This window comes from Eurosta solidaginis, chromosome 5 (assembly GCF_040869045.1).
Source record: "Eurosta solidaginis isolate ZX-2024a chromosome 5, ASM4086904v1, whole genome shotgun sequence".
Taxonomy (NCBI): Eukaryota; Metazoa; Arthropoda; class Insecta; order Diptera; family Tephritidae; genus Eurosta; species Eurosta solidaginis.
Window position 1 is genome coordinate 184523269 of NC_090323.1, and position 15018 is coordinate 184538286.

Genomic DNA, 15018 nt, shown 5'->3' on the forward strand with positions numbered 1-15018 from the left:
AAGTGTGCAAAATAATGTGTACAACAACTTATTATAATATTTCCGTAACACCTTGACAGGAAAGAGACCGCAACGTGAAACCATTCCTCAAACAAAAGCTTAAAACAGTTGTGTATAGCATGAAACCTACAAACAAGAATCTTGCACACCCAAGCAAGATGAAATGATGGAGTCTTGCAAATTAACGCCTCACGGCAACATAAAGGGGGAACTTTCTCGCCGGCAGTATGCTTTCCGGAGAGAGCAATCCACAATAAATATCATAGCAGAAGTTATAGACGCTGTATAGAAGACTTCTAACTCAACCAGTCGCCCCCCGTGGGTTAAGGGTTAGAATATACCCGCGGTAGGTATGCCTGTCGTAAGAGGCGACTAAAATACCGCATAGATTCAAGGGGTTGTATAGGGCAACCCTTTCAGTTTGTCAGCGGAATATATAACTTCTCCAAACCCAATTGTCAACCTCACCTAGCCGTGGCGAATCCTGCTGCATTAACAACCGAGGCTCTAGAGACCCCTAAACTCCTCATAGATCTAGGGCGTGGGGGGCGGTATGGCCTAGAAAGTTGCATGTGGTCATAAAAAATCGTTCCCGAGATGGTCGGCCTTGGTATCGTAACGTATCGGATCTGCATCCAGAAAAGGACCGCCAACATCGATAACTCTCTCCCCAAGGCATTCGGGGAGTGTCCTTAGGGGAGGAGGGGACGATTAGGGTTGATTGCTATGCCATTAGTTAGGATGCTCTTAAGGATGCGGTATATGTAGGTTTTCCGCCGCTGAAACGGTTAGGGAATTGAAAATTTACTCACATAGTCAGGCGGATATAAAAGCGCCAAGCTATGCCACTGCGAGGTCAGGGCTGTGAGGAATTACTGCACTGCGGCGGCATCTAACTACTTTGTGATGGAATTATTTGAGTGCCAGAGCATAACGATACACCCCAGGCAACTAACAGACTGATCTCTTGCCTCGGGCTGATAGGGACGAATTTAATGTGTATATCAGTAGAACATTTGGGACCCCGATCCTCGAGTCAGCTTGGCAAACGCTGGGCAAATACACGTTTTTCAGTGTGTCGTGGTCTTTCTGGAGCTCTGCGGAGCTATACGAGTTTACAAAAGCTCATATATCATCCATGGTTATTGGAATGTCAAAAGGGCGCTGCCCAATGGAAATCCATGCGTGTTAGCTAAGGACGAAGTGGTGGTATCATCCAGTCTCTTTATGCTCAGCCGTTGATAGCCCCAGCTCTGTTAGCTGAACGGAGGACGACGAGGTGGCATCATCTTGTTACTTTATTTCCAAGATAGGTGTGTGCCTTATTCGTAGTATAATCGTTGCCTCGCAGCGATTCGCTGAATAACTTCAAGCCAGTTTTACTGTTAAAGTATGTGGTAGCACAACGGACCAACATATGAATGTTTAAGTTCGCTGTTTCTTAAAAGGACAGCTACCAGTCAACATAACCTTACCTGACACGGTCAAAAGTAATGTGAAATAACAAATGGATTACGCCAGGGTTTTGTACCACGCCTAGATATCGACAATGTTACTCATGGCAATCTTTCTTGGTTGGACTTGCCATCTTGTCGCTTTCGCACACAACGTGATTGCTGTCACTGCAGCACGAAACTGTTAGCTGTTATGGCTTAAATTTAACGAGGCAGGCAGCGTAAGAAATGTGGGCTGATCCCGGCCTTCAGCGTTTTGCTTTTGTTTCCTCAGTCGGCTACACTAAAAACGGCGGTTGCTATCCTCCTAAAGAGACGAGTCGCCACTATCATTTGTATGATGGCGCAACGAAATATTTAGGGATAAGGCCAGACAGCAAGCTCATTTTCTCGGAGTACATTAGGAGCCTGCAAAAGGGGTACACGATCTATAGTGAATATGAGTGGACAATGGCAGAGATGGTCGGTCAAAGCCTTGTATAAGGCATCAGCTCGCCTCAACAGTGGAACGTAGAAGCGAGCTGCGAATTGCACCAGATAAAAGTACGGTTGCCGCAGGTTTTCTGGTCATTACGGAGAGTGTCGTCTTGCTGATGAGAAAAGGGAATAAGCGAGATGAGAAGCTGTTGGTATAATAGCAAGAGATCTGACGATGGCTATAGCAGAAGCACAGCAGGAAAGTAGACTAGGAAAGCAGTTCTCAGACTGAACCCATGATTAAAACGACCAATTAGAGAGGCCGACTTCAACCTGACCCAGTTTTCAAAGGTTGCATACGCGAACTGCCTTTTATGAGCGAATATAGACGACGTACGCCATATCTTCGTTCGGTTAGGTTAGGTTAGATGGTAGCTACCCTGATAAGGAAAGCTCACTTGGACAACACGAAGGTCCGTTGTGGTACCACATACAACAAAAATAACGGTGACGAAGATCTAGCTCCTTAGAGAATCGTGTTAGCAACGATAAAGTTCCGAATGATACCGATCTTAACCTTGGATAAATCCATGGGAGATGCAAGTGAGTCGCGACCGAAATACTTTCGCTTAGTTCTGGCAAAAGCTGGACAATCAAGCATAAAGTGATTTGGCGATTTCACCTCATCATCCTCCATAAAGCTACAGCAGGAAGGAGTTTACAAGTATATTGAGACGTACCGCATTGATACTCATGGGACAGTTCCCTGGCAAAACCCCAATGACCACTGATAAGTGAGCCTTAGTGAACCCAATTATTTCGGCAGACCTCCCGCCATTCACTTTCGGCCAGAAAAATTTTGCTACACTGCAAGAGGTCGTGTCCGCCCAACGTTTGCTGAGCTGATTGGGGGCCAGCTATGGAGAGGCAAACCACAGGTGGCCAGAGGAATCCCGAAATCCCTACAGCCATCTTCATCCGGTTCAGTTGTACCGTTGCGGGCTAAGAGATCCGCTTGACAGTTACCCGGGATATCAATATGGCCCGGGACACAGATAATCTTAATTATAAAATAGCTCGATGCAATCGCACGCGAGGTCAGGCACTCCCAGACCATCCTCGATCGCACTGTAGTTGAACTCAAGGTCTGGCTAGCCGCTGGGCTATCAGAGTAGATGTTAAATTTACTAACCGTAGTAGCACTGGATAGCATTTCATCCACCGCATCTTTAATCGCAGCAACTTCCGTTTGGAATACATTGTAGTGATCAGCCAACTTAAACTTGCTGCTTACATTTAGCTACGAGATTTCACACTCTCGTTGTACAAAATATTAATCATATTCACCACTTGCCAAAACAAGAATCGCCCTACACCTTTGCTATAATATGGCTTCTGTGCTGAAATGATGATCTTTTTCGAATAATATTTATGTATATACATATTTTTGTTATATTATTTAGAATTCGCTTTCGCCTTTTTAGCCGTTTTATCACGTTTTTTGGGCTTATACCGTACTTGCTCCGAATAACCAAAGAAACCTAGACTTTTGACCTTATCTAACATTGCTTTATCGCTTGCTAATAAAGTAAAAATGGTTTTCTCCAATTGATCGTATTGGTAGTGTGCAGGAAATGGCATATCCTCAAAGGCAAGCATCAAGACATTTCCAATGTCGTTGCCAACGGCTAATGAGCGACCACAAAGTGATAATCTGAAAGCATTAAGATGAGGGCAGGCGCATGTAAAGTGTGTTACCATAACAACTCACCTGCAACACGTATAATATTCACCATTTATGCTTGTGGATGACTTTGGCCTCAGTGTACTCCTTTTAATATCCCAAACGTCAATCGAGTTCCTACACAACGAAACGATAATTGTGGAATGCGTAAGACTCCAATAGGCGCAATGGATGGGTTGTAGATGATGCTTCAGGGTGATTATCGGCTGGAAAATACCCTCAAGCCAAATGTTAATAGACCTAAAATATAAACATTTGAACATTTAAAAAGCTGCGGTTGAGCTGGATGGACTATCAACGTTGTGACATCCTAAAGAGTTTCAACCCTTTTCTTTTTGAACTCATTTTGAGTTAAACCCGTCTCCGAAAAGTTTATTCAGTTTAAAGAATTAATAGAATCTCAACCACGTGTGTCAAAGTTCATAAGACTTATCTCGACCTGGCACGTATCCAAAGGAGATCCAAGTTAGCCGAGATCGATATATTTGCGGGAGTATCAATAGTGCTGTCCGACAGGGCGAAGTAACTTGGGTTCATTCTTTAAAGCAGGTTCCTGGCTCCAATTGCCTGGTAGAAAAAAACCAAAACCTTCATATTGGGACGAATATTAGCATCACTAAGCTGATACTAAGTAAATAAAAGCACAAAAACAATAAAGCAAGCTGCCACTCTTGTGTACAAAATCAATCATCAGTTACACACATACATACAATGCAACGAAGATATAAGTCACACACAGTTGTAGTCATCAGCCGCAGTGTTACTCACACATACACACGCACATATGTAGCTCAATTACGAAGCAGGAGATGCAGCAGTTCTAGAAGGCGAAACGTCTAGACTTTAGTAGAAATATGCGAATGAAGCAACGTAGAGTATAAAAGCAGCGCTAGCTGAGTAATCAGTAATCAGTTTGATTTAAACACGCTATTAGTTGCGAATGAAAGTATAATTGTGAAGCATAATTGTACTACTCCCAAAGTAGACTAATAAAGAACATTTGCAATACAGAAAATTGGAGTTATTTATTCAACAGTTCGATCGAACGTTAGAAGAAGGTTTCAAATAAGCGGAATTTCCCTAAACTAGTTACCATATGTTATCTAAACTAACCCTAAACGCAATGTTGAATTTGTTCCTGTCAAATAGGTTACATCGATAAAACTTGGCGAAGCGGAAAATTAGCTTGTGAATCATGTACATACAAGCATTATCATCGTCACCGACTTCATCCCTAGCCGCGGACCATTGTGATGATTCTGCACTTGTTGCTGTTTCCTCAAGGGACAAATAGGTGTACAATTAATATTGGATGGAGTCTGCACAGCTTGCTCAAGGATTTATCCAAGCTCGGCGGGATGGTTGGCGGTGATGAAATATTCCATCAGATGATCGGTGTCAGCCAGAAGTTTAGAATGCCTGAGCAGTACAGCGTATTCCAGGTAGCAATTATTAAGAATCTGGAGAATGGGATGCTATCAACTGACTTAAATCTTGGGAAACTTGGTATTTTCTCAGATAGTTAAGCGGCCATCAAAGCACTAAGGTCTGCAGGTCGGGGATGGTGTGGATTACTTCACCGCGTTCCTAGGGGCCCGCAACTCTGGTTGTCAGGGCATGATGATGTCCACCCAATTCCTACACTCATCTTTTAGCCCAAATGGGCTCCTACGAACTGAAAAAGGCTGTCAGTATAAACTTTCGGATCGCAGTGAGCATTTACACTCTTTTTTTTGGAGGAGTGACCAATGGGTCAGGGAGCGAGTTTTGGAGTGACGGCATCTCTTTCCGCCTGTCGAGGTCCTTCAGGCAGGCTTACTTTAAACGCTTGGCGCATCTGTTACGACTTAGTAAACTTCATCTATTAATTGCAATTAGCGTGTAAAAGGCAATGGACTTACGGGAGTTCATGCTCAGCAGTTTAACAATTGCAAGAACTAGGCGCAAATATCTCGGCATATATCAGCCTCTTCGGAGCAAATATCGGACAGCTTAGAATAAAAGAACAGAACTTAAGTTGGGCTGTATTCGAAGCATCATCGATTTCCCGACTCTGGCAGTATCTTCCAGTCGGGGAAGAGAATGCATATGATGATAAGATGGTCAGAAAAGGTTCCAATATGGATATAACCGAGGCGGTATGCTACGTATGACCATGACTGGGTTATCTCAACGGGAAAAAACAAGAAATACACTATGAGGGCTACGAATTTTCTGTGGACCTAACGAGTTGATTGTGAGGTCTCAAGCTACCTTCTCAAACTAAACACATCTGCAGTGGGAGTTTTAACCGGGCATTATCATGGGACACTGTGCCATTGCGACGATGGCGTATATAAACAAGCTCGCTCTGCATAAGCTGCCAGCTTGATAACTTTTCCTCTGCCGATTCAACACTTTTTCTGCTGATCCCAAGAAACTGAAAAATAAACGAGGAGGGTTTTTCGACAGTCTGGCGGAGGTAGGGAAGCGATTCGCCAAAGAATTAGTTTTACCCTTAAATGTGGTAACACAACAGGTCGTTAAAATATCGAACTGAGATCTCGCTTAACTGAGCAACAGTCGCCCAACCTAACCAAGCATTGGACATTTTGTTTTTAAAGAGTCTATTAGACTGGACGGAGCTGATTACGATGCATGGGATTTTAAAAAGATTCCTTACTCTTGTCTACTCACCAATCATTACCGCATGTTAAATAGAGCTTCGGTGACCATGGAGAATAATCCATTACATTAGCGCCAGCTTCGTGCACTTGGAGCACCGACAAATGCTGTTGCGGATAATGTGTCGAACATTTGTGCCGGCAACCCTCGTCCGTGAGAACATAATATAAATCAGGTTGTGTAGGATGCAAACAAAGATTCAAAACCTGCGGATGACGATTAGATTGTTTCAACTCATAACCCTCTTCTAGCTGCAAACCCTCAGGTTGAGCTTCTAGGCGATCCAATAAAACCAACTGGCTAGCCAACAGATGTGGACTATTAATTAAGCTATATTTCGTTACGGATCCATTGCGTGACAGAGCCAAAAATGGTTTAATATTACGGTGATCATTAAAAGTTTCGCTTTGTGTAATCCATTTTATGGCGGCAATTGGTTCACAGTTTTGTAAGTTTCTCCTATCAGTCTTTGCAATTGCTGGCTTCTCCTGCTCAGTTATATTCAACACTTCAATTGTACCATTAGACAAACCCACAGCCAGCAACTCAGGATTGTAAGGTGAAAATTCAACGACCATAACCGGCAACTCATATGTGTAGTACCGTTCTGGATTAACGGGATTTTTTATAGTCCAAATACACACGCAACCATCAGCTTGCATATTATCATCCCTAAATGTATAGACCCCATATGCGACAGCGAGTATATCACCATTTGTGGGACACCAACTGAGATCAGCGACAGCTTTTACACATTTATCGCCCGCTAGTGCTTGTGGTAGTTGAAAACGCCAAAGCAACTCTGTGCGATAACGGTAATGCACTTGTGCTGCCAACGGATCGGGCATTTGCATATTACGAAAACGTCGTTGTTGTTTTTCGAACACGTTTCCCGCTAATGCGCGCATTGTAATCATGAGAGCCAAACGAAAATTGGGTTGTTGATTAACTTCAATGAAAGTGTCTTTACCTTTCACTTTATAAGTGGTGATCTTCATTTGTTTGTTCTGATTAAGTGCGACGCTCTTTGTGGTGCTTTGCAAATCTTTATAGGTGTCGAACATTTCGAAATTCGAAACGTATGATGCCACATTATCCGACCGTATGCGTTCGGTGTTTATCTCGCGACTTTTATGGAGCAAGGCTGGAGTTTGTGCTTCAGCTTCGATGGTGGGACGTCGTCGTCCCTGCGCTGAAATTAAATATTCATAACGTTCATTATCTTCAGCGACTGCTTGTCCCTCGTCAGTGTTTACCATGGCGGTTAGGCTGCGTTGTTCGTATAAAAGGATTTCGCTAGTTTTACGAAGTGTCACTTTAATGTGTTTAGGTTGATGTTTGGCCAAGTCGAAAGTGGAACGTCCACATGGTAATGATGTTGTAAAAGCTTTAAGCTCTTCAGCCTGCTTACTTAATGTAATCTAAAAAGAGAGATCGGAAGCGTTGAAGAGAAGAATGATTTCCAATAAAATGAAATGTAATTTCGGTTGGCTCCATGATATAAAGAATGTAACCCAATCATTCTCAACACTCAGATCTAAAATAGCGTGCTAGCCTGAGAAACTGATCAGAGTTGGACTCTTTCTAAGGGGGCTTCCTTGTTTAGAGCCAGGATGTCGGGTAAAGGAACTGTCTCTTCCCCGCTCTACTGGTACCGCCTCTATGCTTTCAGTATTGAAGTTAGATATCATACACGATTATAGGAGTTTTCTTACCATGCACTAACGCCTCATTCGCGTAAAATACGCTGAGTTCGCGCGCGCTAATCGCAGAGGCTTTGCCTTTAGATGAGCGCTCATGTATCAGTGCCACATTGCTCGTAACTTCCCAAGAGTAAAGGAGAATTCACTCAACTCCACTTTACTGTGTTGGAAAATTATCTGTAAGACTCGTATTACTATTAAGCTGTTTGTATGCTCCAACATCGTTCTTTACGGTACAATATATCCTCGGGTTCCTTGTTTATATTGTCACGGATATTAGCATCACTAAGCTATACCATCACTAAGGCGATGCTAAGGCCATGCCAAGCATGGCGTTAACTGTTTTCTGTGAAAATGGGCGAAATCGGTTGATGCCACACCCAGTTTTTATACACAGTCGTCCGTCTGTCCTTCCGCATGGCCGTTAACACGATAACTTGAGCAAAAATCGATATATCTTTACTAAACTCAGTTCACGTACTTATCTAACTCACTTTATCTTGGTATGAAAAATGAACGAAATCCGACTATGACCACGCCCACTTTTTCCATATCGAAAATTACGAAAAATGAAAAAAAATGCCATAATTCTATACCAAATACGAAAAAAGGGATGAAATATGGTGAGGTAATTGGATTGTTTTATTGACGAGAAATATAACTTTAGAAAAAACTTTATAAAATGGTTGTGACACCTACCATATTAAGTAGAAGAAAATGAAAAAGTTCTGCAGGGCGAAATAAAAAACCCTTAAAATCTTGGCAGGTATTACATATATAAATAAATTAGCGGTATCCAACAGATGATGTTCTGGGTCACCCTGGTCCACATTTTGGTCGATATCTGGAAAACGCCTTCACATATACAACTACCACCACTCCCTTTTAAAACTCTCATTAATACCTTTCATTTGATACCCATATCATACAAACAAATTCTAAAGTCACCCCTGGTCCACCTTTATGGCGATATCTCGAAAAGGCCAACACCTATAAAACGAAGGCCCACTCCCTTTTAAAAATACTCATTAACACCTTTCATTTGATACCCATATCGTACAAACAAAGTCTAGAGTCACCCCTGGTCCACCTTTATTGCGATACCTCGAAAATGCGTCCACCTATAGAACTAAGGCCCACTCCCTCTTAAAATACTCATTAACTCCTTTCGTTTGATACCCATATTGCACAAACGAATTCTAGAGTCACCTCTGTCCCACCTTTATGGCGATATCTCGAAACGGCGTCCACCTATAGAACTAAGGCCCACTCCCTTTTAAAATAATCATTAACACCTTTCGTTTGATGCCCATATTGTGCAAACAAATTCTAGGGTCACCCCTGGTCCACCTTTATGGCGATATTTCGAAACGGCGTCCACCTATGGAACTAAGGACTACTCCCTTTTAAAATGCTCATTAACACCTTTCATTTGATACCCATATCGTACAAACGCATTCTAGAGTCACCCCTGGTCCATCTTTACGGCGATATCTCGAAAAGGCGTCCATCTATAGTACTTATGTCCACGCCCTTTTAAAATGCTCATTAACACCTTTCATTTGATACCCATATCGTACAAACGCATTCTAGAGTCAACCCTGATCCACCTTTATGGCTATATCCCTAAATGGCGTCCACCTATAGAACTATGGCCCACTCCCTCATAAAATACTCTTTAATGCCTTTCATTTGATACACATGTCATACAAACACATTCCAGGGTTTCCCTCGGTTCATTTTCCTACATGGTTATTTTCCCTTATGTTGTCACCATAGCTCTCAACTGAGTATGTAATGTTCGGTTACACCCGAACTTAACCTTCCTTACTTGTTTATTTTATATTTATCTTAAAAATCGTTTAGGTATGTACATCTGTTCACTATATATTTCTTATCTTATACATCCGCTTATTTGGAGATTACGAACGGGATAGGATTATTGTTCAGCCCCATTTATGAAAGGTGTGAAGTCTTCGGTAAAGCCGAAGACAGTCCCGTCCTTACTTGTTTCAGTTTAACCTCGTTCTACAGAAAAGTGATCAAACGTAATTACAATTTTATGCAATTTACCTTTCGGTTACAATATTACCGGTAACAGGTGGAAGAAGGGTATATGTACATACAACTTACAGCTCTCTGAATATCCGCAAGCGTTACACGCATGGGATCCATCTTTATTTTTGTTGAATTAGCCATTTTGTTTTTATAAAAAAAGCACAAGTTTTAAAGTAATTTTGTCAACAGATTAACTGATGGATAAAGTCAACGAATTCTGCCAACCATTAACACTTCTTGTATAAACAAGTTGTTAAGGCGACACCAAATCGCGGTTGCTTGGAGATGGAAAGCCGTAACTAAGTAGAGAAGAGCTCTACAGCAAGGTCTGGTTAGTGTTGGTAAAAAAACAATACGGGTATAAATATTCTAACGAATTTAGGGAAATTCCGCTTATTCCAAATCTTCTGCTAACGTTCGAATCGCTAAACTGTTGAATAAATAACTCCAATATTCAATAATGGAAAATGGTCCTTATTAGGCTACTTTGAAATTACTTCACAATAACACTAATACTTCACAACCAATAGCGTGCTTAAATCAAAACTGATCAGTCATGCCTCAGCTGGCGTTTCTTTTATACTCTCTGCTTTCGCGTTCATCAATTTCTGTTATTGTCTAGTCATTTCGCGAAACTGTATTCCAGAACAATTGTATCTCTTGCTTGGTTATTAGCTGTATACATGTGTATTTGTAGTTTATGTATATCTTATAGCTATATGCGGGTGTATGTGTGAGTACTACTTCGGCTGATAACCACATCTGTGCGTGAGTTATCTCTTCGTTGCCTTGTATGTACGTAGGTAAATGATGATTATTGTGTTTATGTAGCTTACTTTAATGTTTTGTTGTTGTAAATTTATTTAGTGATGTGAAAATTCGCCACAATATTATAAAGTTAAATTAAATAAAGCATCGAAAATTTATCGATTTGTTATAGAAGTGTTACAAATTCGTTGAAGGGCGTGCCATCAAAAAGCTATAAACTTCTTATCGTAAAGTTTTCGATTTTTTCAAAACTTATTAATTTGTTATCGGAAAGTTATCGATTTACTATCGGCGTTTTATTAACGACTTGTCGGTTTGTTAAGATACAGATACCGATAACAATTTTTTCTACTATCATACCATCAGACGGTGAGTACCTAGGTTAAAGAAATCACATATAAATATTGGTTCTGTTTCGAAACCACTAAGGCGTTTTTTTATAGAAATACAAGCGCAGATTACCCTATGGATATTCAATATATTAAAATCTGAGCTTTAACAAATGTGCGACAACCCTTAACCGCATGTAGGTATTACCGTCCGAAGGAATGAGACTGGAACAAATCGTTCACTTATTTGATGTTTAATGAACACCCTAATATTTGAACATCGAACTTCATGAGTAATTGGTTAGGTTAGGTTGAACTGGCCGCTAAAAACAGACCTCACATAGACTAAATGTGTCTATAGTGTTACCAGAATTTGTTTGACTATCAAACGGAAAAACCCCACCAGAACTTATGTTATAAAATCACTTCGCCGCCTTGGCAAATACTAGAAGTTTTGTAAGACCAGCTTGATTTCTGCCTCGAGGTCTGGTAACTCTGTCACCCCTAGAAGCTAGAGCCTTAACTTAGCGAGCGCAAGACACGAACACAAAACGTGGTCGACCATTTATTCCTGCAGCCCGCAATTTCTACATCTGCTGTTACTAACGACCCCTTACTTATAAGCATGTGACGCCAGAACGCGGTGCCCAGTTAGTATGCTTATCATGAGCTTTAAATCTTGTCTCTTTACAGATATTAGCAACTTTAGTCTAAAAGCGTATAACTCACACATGATATTAGAAATTTCACAGCCCCGTGCTTCAAAGCCTTTCCTGCTTGATATATCATATGCAACCCCTATCTTGATTTCCCCCAAACGGATTAGGACATCTTTTACATCGATCCATTCAGATATAAAAAGGGACTCTATATGAAATTCAGTTTGAAAAAAAAAAAAAAAAAATTGGCTTACTGTAATCTGAAGAGTTAACTTCTCCGCTTTGATCAAAAAACATTTCTTTTAAGTAGCGCACGCGATTTATTTTAATTTTAATTCTGATTTTAATTTATGCCATTATTAGGCAAGCATATTTCACCTGTGGCTTGTACCTATGCAAGTAGGAGGGTTTGTACCGACATATGTATATATGAATGTATTTATGTATACACATTTATGTAAATAGGTATTAACAAAGTTTGGCTTCATAATTATCAAATGGGAACACATGTATGTATGTATCTATGTGTGTGTATATACATATATCAGTATTTGTATTAGGAAGCTTTACGCTTCGTTAAATTGCAAGTTTCGTTTATGCAACTCATTACATTGCAGGTACATTCATACATACATACACGCATATGTAAGAATATTAGAGTGTCTGTTATTACCCAATATTGATTCATTATTCTAAAAAAAGTGTTCGATAAAAAAACTAATCATCGTGCTTTTTATACGAATCGAACTGCCTGAAAACAGAGTTGAGTACAAAACTTAGCGTTACTTTTTCAGTCAGTAGTGACATTTCAGACCCCAAAATACCCTGATCCCGTCACTCCTTCACCCCTGCTTGTCGCTGGGGTGAGTGCTTATCCGCGAGGGAACCGTGAGGTCAGAGAGCTCCGTTAGGAAGCAGTCAACAAGCACGCATATACAAAAAAATCGATTTGAGAAGGGAACCAGGTCGAAGGCAGTTTATTGACAAGAGCTTCTCTGCGAGGAAACCTCAATTTTTAACCGGATTGAGGGAGAAGAAGCGCAAGTCGACAAGTGACAGCTGAAACGACAAACCTAAGAGGCGGAAGGGATGGGGTAGCGACTCAGTCCCACGACGTTGAGGCAAGCTTGCCTTTTCCTGATTCTATAGGCCTTATACATAAAGAAGCAAAAAAAGTGGAACTTGCGGTAAATGAGGACAAGACGTAGATTTTGCAGTCATCTAAGGAAGAATAGGCGCATCAACGCCTTGGCAGCTATGCCACTGTTGAAGGATATAATTTCTAGACTGTGAAGGAACCAGCAACAAAAGCAAAAACAATGTCAGCTTAGAAATAAAACGGAGAATAACTCCTGCTAACATGTGCTGCTTAGAACTGAGTAAGCAGTTGAAAAGGAAAGCCCTCTCTCCATGAATAAAAAACACGCTCTACAAGACGCTCGCATTTGGAATCATGGACGGTGTCGAGAGAAGATGAGATGGCTCTTGGAGTGTACGAGAGAAAAGTTCTACGGAAGATTTATGGTCCTGTCCGTGATGCCGACGGCAAGTATGGAATGATGTATAATGATGAATTGTATGAATTTTACGCAGATATGACGATAGTGCAGCGAATCAAAATCTAAGGGCTTCGCTGGCTAGGTCATATTATGCGAATAGACGAAGACGCTCCGTGCCAATGAAGTATTCCTGTCGACATCGCAACTTGGAAAGGAGAGGAAGGGGGAGACCTCCACTGAGTTGGGAGAGACATGTGTAGGAACACCTGACATCAATCGGTGCTCCCAAATAGCGTTAGTTATCGCTAAACAGGGATAGCTATCGTGACTTGTTATGAAACAGCGAAAATCGATTGGGCCGTTGGGCCGGAAAATGACCATAAATCCAAAACCTTCGGAGAGTCACTTTATCGACGCAATAAAAATAAGGGCAAGGCCAGTCGATTTTCCACCTAGACCCCACTGGTTTTATTCTTCCACTGCTTCTATAAGACGGGTTTTTTAAGCATTCTCTCAGGGCCGGAGCACCTTCTTTCATTTACATAACATAGCCGCTATGATTGTGGTAGAGAATGAAACCATGTGGAGAAATACACACAAGTGCAGAAAGCTTCTGATCGACCAGGGAATGACGAGGGTGATTCTTTTGCGTGCGGTTCAAGTAGCTCACTACTTCCAAATGTTTAGTAGTGGGTTAATGCGAAAAAGTGACAACCTGACAAGACCACTCTGTCATAGTTGGCTCAAGAACTAGCTGGGGGATGGGAATCGTGTGATGATCACGAGGTGCAGATGTAAGCGGACGTCTATCTTGGATAAATCGGCTTGTAAGGGATATGTTAAATCTTGTAAAAGACAAATATAGAGCCCTTTTGAGGATAAAAAAAGGGCAATTGGCAGAGCAAAGAGATTCTCAGGGAAGAATTTCTATGCAGATATCGAAACCTTTGGAAAAAGAGACAGACAGGATGGATGATGGAGCAAGAACGTGTGGTAGTGAGAATTCCCTTAAGACAGTTATGACGCACATTTTCCAGTAGGATAAGATGGGACGAATTGTCGAATTCTTATCGCCGAGTTATGGAGATGTTTTCCATTTATTTTTGACAAGCTATCGGGTTTTATCCATTTATTATCGGTGTGTTATTGTTGAAGCATAGACGAGTTATCGATTTGTTATCGAAGTGTTATAAATTTGTAATCAATAGCAAACGTTATCGCTTTCTATTGATACACTACCGAACAAAGCGATTTGTTATCGAAAAGCTATCGGTATATTATCGAAAATAAAAAAAAATGATTGGTAAACGAAAAATTACAGATTCGTTATAGGAGTGTTATCGACGTGCTATCGGTGGGTTGACGATTCTTTATCAAGAGATATTTGTTTGTTATCGACAGCTCACAGGCTTGTAATGAAAGATCTCTTACTTATCTTTTAAGGGACAAGACAATATTCTGAATTTAATTCAAAGCTTCTCCAACCCAATTGTTATCCTCATCTTCCGGAGACGAAAACTGTTTCGTTGGCAGCACTCTAGCGACCCCATGTTCTTCACGGAAATAGGGGTTCGGGGGGGGGGGGGAGGGGAGGGGGTGACCTAGTTAGAAGGTTCAATGTAGTCATAGTATACCGTTTCCGTTGATCGTGATTGTACGATAATGATGATTGTCACCGGAACGTACCGGATCTATATCAGGCAAAGTACCATAAAAATCGATA

The 15018-nt window shown here is 41.2% G+C and overlaps 1 protein-coding gene across 1 annotated transcript; it reads right to left on the minus strand.

Moving 5' to 3' along the window:
- Positions 1-3326: 3326 nt before the first annotated feature.
- Positions 3327-13549, minus strand: LOC137254346 (dynein axonemal intermediate chain 4). The gene is made up of 4 exons (XM_067791998.1): positions 13506-13549; positions 6292-7602; positions 3643-3855; positions 3327-3585 (listed from the first exon to the last, which is right to left on the minus strand). The coding sequence occupies exons 1-4, from the start codon at positions 13547-13549 to the stop codon at positions 3327-3329; spliced, it is 1827 nt and encodes a 608-aa protein (XP_067648099.1).
- Between the last annotated feature and the right edge of the window lie 1469 nt (positions 13550-15018).

Coding starts and splice junctions, on each gene's coding strand:
- LOC137254346 (XM_067791998.1), bottom strand. CDS start 13,549: ATGTCTCTCCCAACTCAGTGGAGGTCTCCCCCTTCCTCTCCTTT. Junction 7,603..13,505: donor TCTCCCCCTTCCTCTCCTTT/CCAAGTTGCGAT, acceptor TCAACCTAAACA/CATTAAAGTGACACTTCGTA. Junction 3,586..3,642: donor GAATATTATACGTGTTGCAG/GTGAGTTGTTAT, acceptor TAATGCTTTCAG/ATTATCACTTTGTGGTCGCT.